Consider the following 16,678-nt stretch of genomic DNA (forward strand, 5'->3'; position numbering starts at 1 on the left):
GCAGGTCAGGTGGTCTGGTATTCCCATCTCTTTCAGAATTTTCCACAGTTGATTTTGATCCACACAGTCAAAGGCTTTGGCATAGTCAATAAAGCAGAAATAGATGTTTTTCTGGAACTCTCTTGCTTTTTTGATGATCCAGCGGATGTTGGCAATTTGATCTCTGGTCCCTCTGCCTTTTGTAAAACCAGCTTGAATGTCAGGGAGTTCACGGTTCACGTGTTGCTGAAGCCTGGCTTGGAGAATTTTGAGCATTACTTTATTAGCATGTGAGATGAGTGCAATTGTGCGGTAGTTTGAGCATTCTTTGGCATTGCCTTTCTTTGGGGTTGGAATGAAAACTGACCTTTTCCAGTCCTGTGGCCACTGCTGAGTTTTCCAAATTTGCTGGCATATTGAGTGCAGCACTTTCACAGCATCATCTTTCAGGATTTGAAATAGCTCCACTGGAATTCCATCACCTCCACTAGCTTTGTTCATAGTGATGCTTTCTAAGGCCCACTTGACTTCACATTCCAGGATGTCTGGCTCTAGATGAGTGATCACACCATCATGATTATCTGGGTCATGAAGATCTTTTTTGTACAGTTCTTCTGTGTATTCTTGCCATCTCTTCTTAATATCTTCTGCTTCTGTTAGGTCCATACCGTTTCTGTAACAGCACAGGGTCTATTTATTCTCTAAGAGAACCAGTGCAGTGTGGTAAAATATAAAGAGCCATAAACCCATGTATGATAGAAGACTGTGGATCAGGCATACTCTGTGGCTTCTTAATTTTGAACTTAAAAACTTTGGAAATTTCCCCTGTATCACAAAACCACAGAAAATTCAGAATGTCCTTGAGTCATCTTGATCAGCTCAGTCATTTATAGAAAAGGAAACTGAAACAAAAGGGCATTCAGTGCTCAGATTATACCAGGAAGCCCACTGGATAAGTCTAACTTAGTCCCACAACATATACCATGGAGAAGAATGAAAAATGAGTCTCAGAGTTTACAATGGAGTTGGAGAGGCAGAACACATACTTGGAACAATTAGGTAAAAGATAAATGGTTTGTCGTAGACAGTTTTAAAGGAGTTTAGAATCCACTGAGGATGAAAGACACAGGGAAGATTTCAGTGCTTAGCAGAATCTCAATTCTTTGTAACAGTGGTCACTAAAAGGCAGTCACAACCTGTTTCTCAACTCATCTTCACTAGAAAGAATCTTTGATTCATTTCAATGATGGCATTTCTATCCCCTGATCAACCATCTTCTTCCCTGGGAAAAGATGGAGACACTTCCAATTGTCTCTCTGTGTGTAACTTTCAACAGTTTAAACTCTCTCTCCTCCAAGTCCTCTCAAGCTACCACCCCTGCAAGTCCTCCTTCATGTTCTAGTTCCTTCCTTTCCTTACCCCTCTCACACTCTTCTCTTCCAAGACTCCCCACAAGTGCAGTGCCTTCGAGCCTACAAACCCCGAGAGAATGACGAGTTGGCGCTCGAGAAGGCGGATGTGGTGATGGTGACCCAGCAGAGCAGTGATGGTAAGAGGAATCCACAGGGGACAGGCTGGGTATGGAAGGTGGGATGGTATGGGTGGATGGCCTCATTTCCTAGGGCTGCTCTAACAAAGCGCCACAAGTTGGGTGGCTTAAATGGGTAGAAATATATCCTCTCATGGTTCTGGAGGCCAGAAGTCCAGAGTCAAAGTGCTGGGCTGGCCATGCTCCCTCTGAAGACTCTAGGAAAAGGTCTTTCCTCGCTTCTTCCAGATTTGGTGGCCCCAGCTGGCTTGGCTTTTGGCAATATCACTCCAAGCTCTGTTTCTTCCTTCTGTGTTTGTCTAAGTGTCCAAATTTCCTTCTCTTAATAAAGATACCAATTATATTGGGCTTCCCAGGTGGCTCAGTGGTAAAAGAATCCGCCTGCCAATGCAGGAAACCCGGGTTTGATCCCTGGGTCGGGAAGATCCCCTGGAGAAGGAAATGGCAGCCCACTCCAGTATTCTTGCCTGGAGAATCCTCATGGACAGAGGAGCCTCGTGGGCTACAGTCCATGAGGTCACAAAAGAGTCGGACACAGCTAGCAACTAAACAACAACAACCAATTATACTGAATGAATGGCACAGTCTGCTCAGGTATGACATCATCTTAACCTCACTAATCATACCTGCAACAACTCTACTCCCAAATAAGACCACATTCTGAGGCTCTTGAGCTTAGCACTTCATCATATATTTTGGGGGAATACAGCTCATCCATAAGAGTGGAGAAGGCTCAGAAGTGGGCAGCTACAGACTGTATCAGACCTAGAGCAGCCAAGGTGAGTACATGGGGAGGCTGAATTCCCCATGCTGGGACTCTCCAGTTCCCTTAGCCTTCAATTCACAAATGCTTCCAGGAAGGAGGTCCGGGGGAAATTATTGTGAGTCTTTTCCAGGTAATTCTTCTTCCCACCCACCCTGTGCCCATAGGCTGGCTGGAAGGCGTGAGACTGTCTGATGGGGAGCAAGGCTGGTTCCCTCTACAACAAGTGGAGTTCATCTCTAACCCAGAGGTCCGTGCACGGAACCTGAAGGAAGCCCACCGAGTCAAGACTGCCAAGCTACAGCTGGTGGAGCAGCAGGCCTAGCCGTTTTCTGGGAGGAAAGCCCCGAGCTTAAGATGAGATGTTCCTGGACAGGGCTGGCCCGGAACGCGGTGGTGGAGGCCTTCTGTGCATCAGGAACTAGGCCTTCTGAAGCCCAAGGACAACACCCAGCTGCCAGGAGCTAGTCCCAGGCCTCCTTTTTTTGTGTGCTTTGTACTTGGTGTGGGGATTTTGAGGGACTTTACACTGGACTCTGAGAACCTTTTCTCATAGAAAAAGGGATCCATGGGGCCTAAGCCAAGGAACTTTACTTCTCCTACCCTGCAGCTAAATGCTTTCAGAGTACAGATTCAGAGCTGACCAGAGTTTCCATCACGGCCATGTATTAAACAGAATCTGGAAGGAGATGTTTAAGGAGGATGGACAAATCAGATGGGAGGGTTAACCCGGTGGCCTTTTAAGGTATCTTCCAACCCTGGAGATATCCCGTAATTACTGGGCAAGGTCAGTGCCTGGGTCTCTGGGGTCTGTCGGTGGCTATGTGAGGTGATACGCTCTCACTCTAATAAAGTTGGCACTTCTCCGAGTGTTTTCTCCCCAGACTCCTGAGCACTGAGTGAGGTTCAGAACATGGGATCCCATGGTTCAGATGTCATGAAAGACCACGATGCTAACCGGGTTACAGCAGTGGCTGAGTCTTTCTTTGACTGTGGAGAGTTTGGGCAGTTTTTCTGCTTGTTATGGCCTCAGAGTTTGTATCAGGAAGTAGAATGAGTTGATGGGTGATGAAAACTCCAAACCTTTTTTTAACTGAACCCACAAGTTAAAGTCTAAGCTAGTTTAGGTGGATTTGGAACTGTTACTCAGACCCTTCATGGATTTTATATTTTGACTTTAGATACTGGCAGGGTGTCATCACTGCTGCTTCATCCTCTGTATGAGAAAGAGCATGGTGCAGAATCCTAGAATCCAGGTCACAAGACCTAACTTCCAGTTACTGCCTCACCACGCCGCAGCCTGCCTACTTCTCGGTTTCCTTAAAAGTAAAATGCAGAATTAAGCCACGTCACCTCCAGACTCCCACCCGACTCTGTGATGCATGCTTCTCTGTCTCCCGTCAGTTTGCCTTTCTCAGGTGGAGAGCATCCCCGCTTACATTTTTCTCCTCGTGTCGAGTCGTCACACAGCAATGGTACAGTCGTCTTTTAAGTGGGCACGTTGTGGTCCATCCCTGGATATTCTACCCCTCGGCTTTACCTCTGATGGTGGTGGTTTAGTTGCTCAGTCGTGTCCAACTCTTGCGACCCCATGGGCTCTCGCCCGCCAGGCTCCTCTGTCCATGAGATTTCCCAGGCAAGAATACTGGAGTGGGTTGCCTCTTCCTTTGCCATGCTTTATCTTTAGAGGGCCTCAGGGTAGAATTGCACTGCAGCTTTATACAAAGGTAAGAATAATACTCTAAATTTGGTCTCATACCCAATTAACTGTGATATGACATGATAGTACCACTTTTGATAACACATTTTGTTTACAATCCATCCTAAAATGTAAGTTAGCTTACTTAATCTTTAAAAAAGTTATCACTATTAAGATAAGTTTGGAATAATACTAATTTATCCTAAACAGTCTGACAGTGCTAAAAAGTCTAAAATAGACATGACTTTGCTGCTGCTGCTGCTGCTAAGTCGCTTCAGTCGTGTCCAACTCTGTGCGCCCGATAGATGGCAGCCCACCAGGCTCCCCCGTCCCTGGGATTCTCCAGGGAAGAACAGTGGAGTGGGTTGCCATTTCCTTCTCCAATGCAGGAAAGTGAAAAGTGAAAGTGAAGACGCTCAGTCGTGTCTGACTCTTAGCGACCCCATGGACTGCAGCCTTCCAGACTCCTCCGTCCATGGGATTTTCCAGGCAAGAGTACTGGAGTGGGGTGTCATTGCCTTCTCCGAGACATGACTTTAGAGAAGTTCAATTAAGATTTTACATCTTTTCATAAAGCTGGCTTTTAAGTATTAATATATGTTAAATGTATATATTATATGTAAACTAACAACTGATTCTTCTTAATAGCAATAACAGTAATTTTGATCCAGATCTTTGTTCACACCAGTATTTGAACACTGGCCGTATGACTCAAAGAGAGCCATATCCAACCTTATATTTTCTAGGCAAACTCTCCCTTACTCTCCCAGGGAGATAAAATATCAACTAACATGAATGATATACATGTTAAAAAAAATGTTTTTAGTTAAATGACTGCTTCTTTGCTTGAAGTTGCTAAGGTTTTCTGAGCACCTTTAAGCTGACTTCTATTAGAACTGAAATTGTCTTGAGGTATTTAATAGATGTTTGTTTAATCAGGTTATTCTCACCTAATCTGGAAAATTAAGAGACAGTTGATGTCTACTTGTCTTTAGATCCTTCATTTTAAAAACAAAAAACAAGCGACAACAACAAAAGAGCTTAGGTGTGAATAATGTTTCCTGAATTGAATTACTAAATTTTTATACTTTGGGTTTCAAACAATGGGGTACAGTTCTCGTTATTGTCCCTTCCTTCTTCAGATTTTCAGAATTTAACTCAGTTTCTTATTTACTCCTCATTGGCATCAGTGCATTAGAAACATAGCAATTCCTTACGAGAAATCATGAAGACAACTCTTAACCAGCACTTTCTGGACAGCCTGTATTTGAGCCGCATACGATGATAGATAGTATTTTGTTGGCATTTTTCTGAGGACAGTGTCTTTAGGAGTCCTATTGCTCCTTTGCTGAACTGTAACAAGCTTGGAGCTTAAAATCCTATAGATATATGCTGAGTCACTTCCTTTGGGCTCTTGATCTCAATTTTATCCACTCACACGACTTAGAAAGCTGTTTTGTAAAGGTTATTTTCACCATCAGCTTTTCATTTAGAGTTAACTGTGATGTTATGATTCTAAGAGTTCAGCACTTAGGCTGTCACGGTCATTTACAATGACTTTAATAAGATCAGCTTACATGTCAGTATCTGGAAGGCTCACAGTTGGAGATGTGTTTATTTCCCCTGATTTCATCTTCTCTTAAACAACTTCTATCTCCACAACACAAAGTAAAATGGATTTTGGTCCTAGGATGACTGATTTTTTTTTTCAAGATTTTTTGTTTTTGATGTGGCCCATTTTTTAAAGTCTTCTATTGAATTTGTCACAATATCACTTCTGTTTTATGTTTTGGTTTTTTGGGCACGAAGCACATGGCATCTTAGCTCCCCAACCAGGAATTGAATCTGTACCTCCTTCAGTGGAAGGCAAAATCTTAACGTCTGGACCTCCAGGGAGGTCCCTGTTTTGTTTTTATTAGTCTTTGGGATAGAAGTTGTTTAAAAGTCTTTGAAAATGTAAAGAAATTATATTCCCTGGCTCTCCTTCTTTCACACACATATTTATCCCCCGGAAATAAACCCAGTTTCCTCTTGTACCCCATGTCGATCTACCCATAATTGTCTCTATTTAGTGATGCTCTCTTTATCATAACTTCTGGTTCATGAAGTCAGATTAGGAATGCAGGATTTTGGTGCAGCAGCCATTTATAGACAAAACCGAACCTCACCCACCCACCCGGAGACACATCACTGAGGCCTGGGCGTGCTTGCACTTGGTTGTCCACACCTCTAGGTAAATATCCTTCTGCCAGTGGTGACTTGATCCTATCACTCACACAGCTCAGTTACCTTAGAGCCGCATCTGCTATAAATATGACTCAGGAGCTGCGTGATTGCAGCGGCTCAAAGCCTGCTGTTTAATGTAATCTGAAATCAGGTGTGCCAAGGGGCCAAAGGTTACAAGCAAATGAGCTAAAGGGAGACAGACGCCAGACTTAGTCATGTTTCAGGTAGACTGAAAACATTCTCTATTCCTAATGGCTTTCGACCCATTTCTTCCAACCCACCCATTTCCAATGCCAATTACAGAGTGGAAGTTTCTCCAGCCTCTTCCTGGGAAGAGGGTGAAGCACAGCATCCCTTCACTTGCAGAATTTCCAGGGAAACATCCCCAGAGGGAGGCGAGGGCCAAAGGAAGACCCCTGGGGAGCGTCGGTAAGTGAAAGAGGGTGTCTTGTCTCTTCTTTCCGGGAAGGCTGGGCACCAGCAACTGGGGAAGGAAATGGGTTGGGTTGGTGTGAGCTGTAAACTTTTTTTTTCCAAGCTGGTAAGGGAGCTGGGAGGGAGTAACTACTGATCCCAGCTGCTTGGTGAATGAGTCACCGCCCTGAGGGCAGAGCCTGCTACAGGGAGGGGCCTGAGTCTGGCCCAAGGAGCTCCCCAGAAGCACCAATGGGCAGATAGACGTTTTCCTGGCCTTTTACCTGAGTAATTACCTCTGAACAATGCCGATGGAAAGCCCGAAGGAGAGCAGGAGCGGCACTAGTTTGCACTGAATGACATGGAGGTTCTGAATCTGCTCATGGGCCTCAGGGCCCCAAAAGGCCAGGGAGAGAGTTCAGACTGCTGGGGAAAGTGGCTGAGGGCCGCAGACCAGGGAAGACCCTGGTAGAGTCTGTAAGAGTCCACAAGTCTGGCAAAGAGATTCCAGCCATCACGGAGGGAGCCTTGGGAAGAAAAGGAAAATGCTGGGAGGAAAGAGGGCCCCATGGATGGGATGCATACAGCCAGTTGTAGAGTGTTTTCTTTCTGAGATACACCATTGGGGATGAGAAAACCACCCGCTGTTGGAGTGGAAAGGACCCCAAAGTTCTTTGTGTCTAACCCCTTCCTGGTCACACAGTAGCTTGCGGAAGGGGGACAACTGGCTTAATACCACACAGCCAGAGAGTTGTAAACTGCAAATCCAAACAGCCTGCTGTTTACCTCTAGGATTTTAGCACATGATCTGCGACATGCGCCATTTGTGTGGCTCACAAAAGGTTGACGGTGACTTGCTGTGAAATGCAAAGGCTGAGTAAACAGAATATGGAGAGGCAGATAAGTTTTGAGAAGTGAGAGGAGCTGGCGGTCAGACTTGTGGAATGGTCAATAAACAGGTTTTAGTGATTGGACTAAGCTTGGCCGGGCAACAGACTGGGAGAGAGATAAGGTGTGGCTTCGCAGGCGTTCATCATCCTTGCACAGCAGGGCCTTAAGAACTGGAGAGTTTCCCGAGCGCAGTGTCTGTGTGAGCGGGAGAGTTTCCCGAGTGGTGTGTGTGTGAACTGGAGAGTTTCCTGAGCGCGGTGTGTGTGTGAACTGGAGAGTTTCCCGAGCGCAGTGTCTGTGTGAGCGGGAGAGTTTCCCGAGTGGTGTGCGTGTGAACTGGAGAGTTTCCCGAGCGCGGTGTGCGTGTGAACTGGAGAGTTTCCCGAGCGCGGTGTGCGTGTGAACTGGAGAGTTTCCCGAGCGCGGTGTGTGTGTGAGCTGGAGAGTTTCCCGAGCGCGGTGTGTGGGTGAGCTGGAGAGTTTCCTGAGCGCGGTGTGTGTGTGAACGGGAGAGTTTCCTGAGCGTGGTGTGTGTGTGAACGGGAGAGTTTCCTGAGCGTGGTGAGTGTGTGAACTGGAGAGTTTCCTGAGCGCGGTGTGTGTGTGAGCTGGAGAGTTTCCCGAGTGTGGTGTGTGTATGTGTGTGTCCTTGGCTTTAGGGGAGGAAAGGACAGGAGGATCCTTGATGGAAGATGGAATGTGTGCAGAAACACTGGACTTCCTTCGTGAAATCAGTGATACTGGCATTAGCAAATAAAAGGGGAAAAAAGATGAAGGAGAAGTTTTCCAGTTGAAAATCCAAGAAAATGAATGGGTAAATTATTTTTTTTTCAAACATTTGACAATAGTCCTTTAAATAAGTTCTGGGGACACATTTTATTTCCCTGGGTATGAAAATGGACCTGATTTCACTGATTCAAATAATGAAGAGTTATAGGAAATAACAGGGCTTCCCTGGAGGCTTAGTGGTAAAGAACCCGCCTGCCAGCACAGGAGGGGCCAGAGATGCGAGTTCGATCCCTGGATGGGAAAGATCCCCTGGAGAAGGGCATGGCAACCTACTCCAGTATCCTTGCCTGGAGAAGCCCATGGATGGAGGAGCCTGGCAAGCTACACTCCATGGGGTCGCAGAGTCGGACACGACTGAATGATTGAGCTTGAGCACCACAGGAAATAAAAAGTCAAACCAAAGAGAATAATGGACAAGAATGCAAAATAACGAAGTAGCTGAACTGGAGCGCTTGGGAAGATTCAGTGCTGGTTGTCGATGGGGGCTCGGAGGGGGCTTCTGAATAACCGACTGCACTCTTGGCAGTTCCAGGTACACGACTGGGACAAGGGTGTCAAGTGGCAAGTACACACTGGGCAGAATTGGATGGAAAGGATGATGTAAGCAACAGCAGGATGAAAGACTCCACCCAGGAAGGATGGGTGGAATCTCTGTGGGTGGAAATTCCATTCTCAGACAATACACCCAGGAAGGGATGTCCTTGAGGCAACCTGACCAGAGCAATGAGGCTAAGAAACAAAATGTGAGAGTGACACACAGACACACAGAAGCTCTAAGGCTGAGGCAGCAGCCAGCTCCTCTGGAGTTCCGTATTTTATGAATCATTCTCCTCTTAGATGCCTGGGACCGTAACCTGAGGTCAGTGTGACCATCTCTGCCCCCTACCCAAACAGTCAAGTTCTGTTGATTTCTTCCCAGCATCCCTCTCACTGATTGCTTCCCTCTTGTTCTCCTTGTTATTGTTTTTCTGTCATTCAGTCACGTCCAACTCTTTGCAATCCCATGGGCTGTAGCCCACCAAGGCTCCTCTGTCCATGGGATTCTCCAGGCAAGAATACAGCAGTGGGTTGCCATGCCCTCCTCCAGGGGATCTTCCCAACCAAGGTATCAAACCTATGTCTCCTGAAGCTCCTGCATTGCAAGCGGTTTCTTTACCACTAAGCCACCAGGAAAGCCTCCTTGTTCTATGCTGTGCTGTGCTTAGTCGCTCAGTCATGTCCAACGCTTTGCAGCACCATGGACTGCACCCTGCCAGGCTCCTCTGTGGGGATTCTCCAGGCAAGAATACTGAAGTGGGTTGTCATGCTCTCCTCCAGGGGATCTTCCCAACCCAGATTCTTTACCATCTGAGCCACCAGGGAAGCCCCCTTGTTCTACTCAGTTCAGTTCAGTCCCTCAGTCGTGTCTGACTCTTTGCGACCCCATGAACCGCAGCACACCAGGCCTCCCTGTCCATCACCAACTCCCAGAGTTTACCCAAACTCATGTCCGTTGACTTGGTGATGCCATCCAACCATCTCATCCTCTGTCGTCCCCTTCTCCTCCTGCCCTCAATCTTTCCCAACATCAGGGTCTTTTCAAATGAATCAGCTCTTCACATCAGGTGGCCAAAGTATTGGAATTTCAGCTTCAACATCAGTCCTTCCAATGAACACCCAGGATTGATCTCTTTTAGGATGGACTGGTTGGATCTCCTTGCAGTCCAAGGTACTCTCAAGAGTCTTCTCCAACACCACAGTTCAAAAGCATCAATTCTTCAGCACTCAGCTTTCTTTATAGTCCGACTCTCACATCCATACATGACCACTGGAAAAAGCATAGCCTTGACTAGATGGACCTTTGTTGACAAACCACTATTTTAATCTCAATACCTCATTCCTGGACACTAGCATCATGTTCCCACTGATCTATCTACTCCCAGCCTTTTCACTGTCAGTCTTTGTGGAAGAGTGCCTTATAGCACTCTTTCAGGTTTGACTGTATCCTCCTTACCCCTCTGATTGTAGTGTTAGTCGCTCAGTCTTGTCCGACGCGCTGCGATCCCACAGACTGTAGCCCGCCAGGCTCCTCTGTCCATGGGATTCTCCAGGCAAGGGTACTGGAGTGGATTGCCATTCCCTTCTCCAGAGGATCTTCCTGACCCAGGGATCGAACCCGGGCCTCCTGCGTTGCAGGCAGATTCTTTACCATTTGAGCTACAGGGAAGACCTACCCCTCTGATTAGCTACCAGGTAACAAGTTTGGATCCACCCCAGCCATCCAGCCCCACTTCCCTCCTCTCACATGGTCCCTTATCTATGATTCACTCCCTCCAGGCCTGTCCCTCTCCAGCTTTGGAATATGAAGCTTCCTCTTCCCTTTTTACAGTGCTGTCTTCTCTATCTTATGTCTCACGACAATGTCCCTACTTCTTTTTAAATCAGACAGAACTGAGTGGATAAGTTACTTAAGTACAGACCAAGGGTCTATAGAAGGATTTGATTCTAAATCTAATCTAGATCACACCCATTGTTTTCTTACATTCATCCTCACCTTCTGACCTCCTTTTATTATCTCCCCCAACTCCAGTATTCTTGCCTGGAAAAATCCCATGGACAAAGGAGCCGGGGGGCTTATATCCTGTGGGGTCACAAAGAGTCAGAAATAACAGCACACACACATATACACAGCTATCAAAATACACTGCTTCTTGGGGTTGGCACCTCCTGACATGGTTGATATCCCATCCAAAATTTACTTATTTTGCAACTTTGGACAACTACATAAACCTCTCTATGTCTCTGATTTCCGTCTGTCGAAGGATACGTTCTGGGGTTATATTCCCTATTGTATTCCCTAAATTCCCTATTAAAGGGCTAGATACACAATAAATGCTAAATAAATGGCTACCACCATCATTAATATTTTTTCTGAGGATCAGTTTCTGAGTAAGTGAGCTAGTTCAGTTTTTCCTGTGGTCTCATAAAATATACACAAAACTGTCCATCACTGATAGCGTCTTACATATTCAGAGTTTTCAGCTTTTAGGTGATATACTGGCATTCAGGAAGCAAGAGTCTCTATCTGCATTTAGTGAGGTGGAAAATAAAACAAACTCAAAAGACTTCTCAATCAAGGCATTCTTTGGAAATCATTGAAATATCAGTGTCCTCCTCTGTAGACTGGGATAAAGCGATCTGATTAGCACAATTATTTGTCCAACGTCCTCTCCAGACCCACATGGGCTTTGCATCTTTCCTCACCAGCACTCCTTCCAGCTCTTTCCACCCTAACCCTGACCCTCCTGCATTGCAGGCAGATTCTTTACCCTTGCCCATTCCTCACCAGTCTCGGTGCCACCTTTTCTTCCTATACTTTTCCTTTCATTGGCATTTCCCTGGGTCCATCCTAAGATCACGTTCTTTCTGTCTGTCTAAGCCATTCCGCATGGTCTCTTGACCTCACCTAGCGTTTTCTATGCTGAAGAAGCTCAATAGTAACCTCTAGTCTTTCTCACGGACCCTAGCTCCCCATTTTCCTCCCTGGACATGTCCACCCCAACAACCACAGGAACAAAAGCCTCAATGTGCACAAACTAAACAACCTCCCTGTTCTTGGTATTTGCTCCAACCCCATTATTTCCTTTCACAATCAATAGCATCTCTTAATTACCAGAGTCTTTGTCCTCTTCTCTTATTCCTTGAGTCCTTTCAACTCATTTCTTATCATGTCATATTACAGTGCTTCTGATTCTGAAATATTTCTCAGACCTGACCCTCTTCTTTCTTTAGCTGTAGCCTCTCATCATTTCTCACTTAGACTCACTCCGTTAAGTAGCCTGTTCTGATTTCTCTGCATCTCCTCTCTAAGCCCTCCAATCTTGGGCTCTCTTTGTCTTTCTAAAACCCAAATTTGGGCAATGAGTGAAAAATGTCACTGCCTCTCTCATGGCCCGGAGAATACAGCTCAAGCATCTCAGCATTGAATTTGGGCCTTTCCCTCTGGAATAGGAAATGGCAACCCACTCTAGTATTCTTGCCTGGACAGAATTCCATGGACAGAGGAGCCTGGCAGGCTGCAGTCCATGGGGTCACAAGAGTCGGACACGACTAAGTGACTTTCACTTTCACAGTCTCATTCTGTCCTTTACCAGCCTCCTCTGCCACAGTCCCTCCACTGGCCTCTTCTACGTACAAATCCAGCCACTGTGACCTTCTCCCTAATCGTCTTCCCAGTCTCAATGGCCTTCCACCTGGTGTCCCTTCTGCCTGAAGTGCCCTTCCTTCTCTGCTTATCCCACTTCTACTGTCCTTTAAGAGAAATGCCCTGGACTCTGAAGCTTTCTGAGCCACAGTGGCCATGGCTGCTGCATTTTCTGGACGTATATCTCACCTTGTTCTCATGGCTGAGTTCCCACACAGCATCGCCCACCTATAGTGTAACTGGTCGTTTGTGTTGTCTGACTCCCCAGCGAGACTGTGAGTTCCCTGAAACTTGGAAAGACAGTTTATTAATCTTGTGTTCGTTCACCCGGTGCTATTGCTGCCGTAAATCCCTACTGAATGATGGAATGAACATCTGCCTTCATTTCTCAGGACTTTGTTATGAAATTCAAGTGAGAGGGTATTTTTGAAAGAACATTATAAACTAAACTGCAAGTATAAGAATGCTAACTATCCCAGATTTTCTCTCTGGCCTAAAACAATACCACTTCTAGGTGAATGAAGGCAATTCTTCACCTCTAAGAAAGACTTACTCTTAACTAGTCAAGACCATTTACGACTTGGATTGAAATCAGCAAAAGCCAAACTGTCTTTTGCAGCCTATTTTCCTGTCTTCTGTTAGTGCAAATGATGTTAAAATATGCATTTCAAAATACATTCAAATGGACTATCACAGAAATATATAAATGAATAATTAATAATATGACTAGCAAGAACAGAAAATAGAGTAGGATTCCAAAAGATTTTAGAGCATTTTTTCAGACATGTGCGGAGCCTGTATTTAGGGTTATGATGGCGGAGGAAGGAAAATACTAAGTGAACAGGCCTGTTCAGAGCCTGAAATGCAAGAAAGCTGAGTAGAGATACAGAGGCCAACTCCCAGCTCTTGGCTCCTGGACAGTCTCAATTGTGAAGCTGTGGTGGATGTAGCTGTCCCTAGGAAAGCGCTACAACTAGGGTTGCCAGATTTAGCAAATGAAAATACGGAGTAGAGTCTGCAAGAGGTCACCCTCCTCTTGCAGGAAGTACACTAAAAAAAATTAGTTGTTTATCTGCAATTCAGATTTAACTGAACACTCTATATTTATATGGAAAACTAAGTTGCAACCCAAATGACCTGAGTATCTTTAAACCTGATCTCAGTGGCTCTAGGGTGTTTTAGACAAAGAATTATTATGGGTTTTGTAGTTCGATCCCGGGGTCGGGAAGATTTTCTGGAGAAGGAAATGGCAACCCCTCCAGTATTCTTGTCTGGAAAATCCCATGGATGGAGGAGCCTGGTAGGCTACTGTCTATAGGGTTGCAAAGAATGGGACACGACTGAGCGACTTCACTTTCACTTCACAGCCAGGATACTTTAGGGCCACGGTTACAGTGGTGGTGGATCGCCATCTAGTGGAAATATTGTGAGCATGCAGGCTTGAGGCATGTGAAGTTGCTCAGTCCTGTCTGAATCTGCAACCACATGGACTGCAGCCTACCAGGCTCCTCCGTCCATGGGATTCTCCAGGCAAGAATACTGGAGTGGGTTGCCATTTCCTTCTCCAGGGGATCTTCCTGACCCCGGGATCAAACCCAGGTTTCCCACATCACAGGCAGATGCTTTAACCTGTGAGCCACCAGGGAAGACCTTGAGGCATAGCAGAGTTTTATTCTGGCGTCTACAAGGAAGGATTCTGTTCCAGCCAGCTGCACACTCTGAGACTGCACTGTTGGAGGGTAATCAGATCCAGAGAATAGGGGATTGGGGGGAGGGTTGGTGATGGTGGGGGAGAGTTGGTGATGGGGGAGGGTGGTTGTTTAGTGGCTAAGTTTCGTCCAACTCTTTGCAACCCCTAAGGCCCATCAGACTCTACTCTGTCCATGGGATTTCCCACGCAAGAATAGTGGAGTACTTCATTAGTCACGTATGGATGTGAGAGTTGGAACATAAAGAAAGCTGAGCGCTGAAGAATTGATGCTTTTGAACTGTAGTGTTGAAGAAGACTCTTGAGAGTTCCTTGGACTGCAAGGAGATCCAACCAGTCAATCCTAAAGGAAATCAGTCCTGAACATTCATTAGAAGGACTGATGCTGAAGCTGAAGCTCCAATACTTTGGCCACCAGATGTGAAGAACTGACTCCTTGGGAAAGACCCTGCTACTGGGAAAGATTGAAGGTGGGAGGAGAAGGGGACGCCAGAGGATGAGATGGTTGGATGGCATCACTGACTTGATGGATAGGAGTTTGAGCAAGCTCTGGGAGTTGGTGATGGACAGGGAAGCCTGGTGTGCTGTAATCCATGGGGTCACAAAGAGTCGGATAAGACTGAGGACTGAACTGAGCTGAATACTAAGGTGTGTTGCCATTTCCTTCTCCAGGGGATTTTCCTGGCCCAGGGATAGAACTCTCCTCTCCTGCAGTGGAGATCCTTTACCACTAAGGCACCAGGGAAGCCCCACATGACTAATATGTGCGTGTCCTGCAAATCTAAGGAGGAGGTGCCTGGCCCTGGAGCTCCAGCATATAGTGTCAGCTCACTCACTCTCACCAAATCCAAAACAAAAGCTAGAGCTAACTTGCTCAAGAGCCTTCCAAGTGGGGATGGCTCAGAGGAATGTGGAACTATGATGTTCTGTGTAATCACAGATAATTATAACAAAGAATGAAAGAAGTTATCTAAAAGGTCAAGAGCTAAAAAGATGTAAAAGTTAAAAGGAAGCACATCCTGGAATTTTAAGGATATTATCTCACAGTGTTCAAAGAGTTCAGAAGAAACTCCGTGCTGCAAACCATGCTAAGAATCAATACTAACATTAAGACCAACAATGGTAATAATAAAACAACCAAACTTGGGACAGGGAGAAAGGAAAAAAATAAGTATGCTTCTTGAGGTAGGCATTGTAAGGTAAACATGGAATTCAGAGAAAGCAAAAACAAATGACTCTCACTTTAGCCAGTCTTCTCCAGAAGGATAACATTCTAGAAATGAAAAGGATTGGACAAAAAACACAAGATTGTCTTAAAACCCAAACAAGATGCTTATAGCTGATTTAAACAGTTCTATATTTTTTGCAGAGCAGAACAGGAGAGGCTGCCTAAAATTTAAGAGAGCAATCATCCTAATTTTCAAAGAGATTATTTGTAGAGACTAACGGAGAATTAATTTAATGCAATATTTTCATAAATTGCTAGAAGAGATTATTGAAAGATAGTTTATGAACATTTAGATTAAAAATAATCATAAAAGACAATAGGTGTTCCTTATGAATGACTCATGCCAAACTAATTAATGTTGCTAGGTTTCCAAGAATGTTAAATTATTAGGGTGCTATTAATTTTAGTGATTCATACAGCAAAGATTTTTTCCCCAAAATCCTAGATATGGCAAAGGATAGCCCTGGACAGTAACAGAGTTAAGGAAGATTTTAGCTAGTTTAACTCTGTACTCAAAAAAAAAAATGCTTATTAATATTTTCAAAGAGTTAGGTCAAAATGTTCCATATTTATTTGTATCTTGCTTCAGTTCAGTTCAGTTCAGTCGCTCAGTCGTGTCTGACTCTTTGCAACCCCGTGACCCTCTTTGCACACCAGGCCTCCCTGTCCATCACCATCTCCCGGAGTTCACTCAGACTCACGTCCATCGAGTCAGTAATGCCATCCAGTCATCTCATCCTCTGTCGTCCCCTTCTCCTCCTGCCCCCAATCCCTCCCAGCATCAGAGTCTTTTCCAATGAGTCAACTCTTTGCATGAGGTGGCCAAAGTATTGGAGTTTCAGCTTTAGCATCATTCCTTCTAAAGAAATCCCAGGGCTGATCTCCTTCAGAATGGACTGGTTGGATCTCTTTGCAGTCCAAGGGACTCTCAAGAGTCTTCTCCAACATCACAGTTCAAAAGCATCAATTCTTTGGTGTTCAGCCTTCTTCACAGTCCAACTCTCACATCCATACATGACCACTGGAAAAATCATAGCCTTGACTAGACGGACCTTTGTTGGCAAAGTAATGTCTCTGCTTTTGAATATGCTATCTAGGTTGGTCATAACTTTTCTTCCAAGGAGTAAGCATCTTTTAATTTCGTGACTGCAGTCACCATCTGCAGTGATTTTGGAGCCCCCAAAAATAAAGCCTGACACTGTTTCCACTGTTTCCCCATCTATTTGGCATGAAGCAATGGGACCAGATG

At 45.3% G+C, this 16,678-nt stretch overlaps 1 protein-coding gene across 1 annotated transcript in view; it reads left to right on the top strand.

Annotated features, from left to right (window-relative positions):
- ARHGEF5 (Rho guanine nucleotide exchange factor 5) overlaps positions 1 to 6,024 on the top strand; it is a 32,897-nt gene extending 26,873 nt beyond the window's left edge. Inside the window, exons 14-15 of the mRNA XM_040260086.1 lie at positions 1,424 to 1,528; positions 2,459 to 6,024. Coding sequence (XP_040116020.1) covers positions 1,424 to 1,528; positions 2,459 to 2,616 — 263 coding nt within the window. The 3' untranslated portion in view covers positions 2,617 to 6,024. The remainder of the gene's footprint in view (positions 1 to 1,423; positions 1,529 to 2,458) is intronic.
- The last annotated feature ends 10,654 nt before the right edge of the window (positions 6,025 to 16,678 follow it).

The sequence above is a fragment of the Oryx dammah genome, unplaced genomic scaffold (assembly GCF_014754425.2).
Source record: "Oryx dammah isolate SB20612 unplaced genomic scaffold, SCBI_Odam_1.1 HiC_scaffold_18, whole genome shotgun sequence".
NCBI lineage: Eukaryota > Metazoa > Chordata > Mammalia > Artiodactyla > Bovidae > Oryx > Oryx dammah.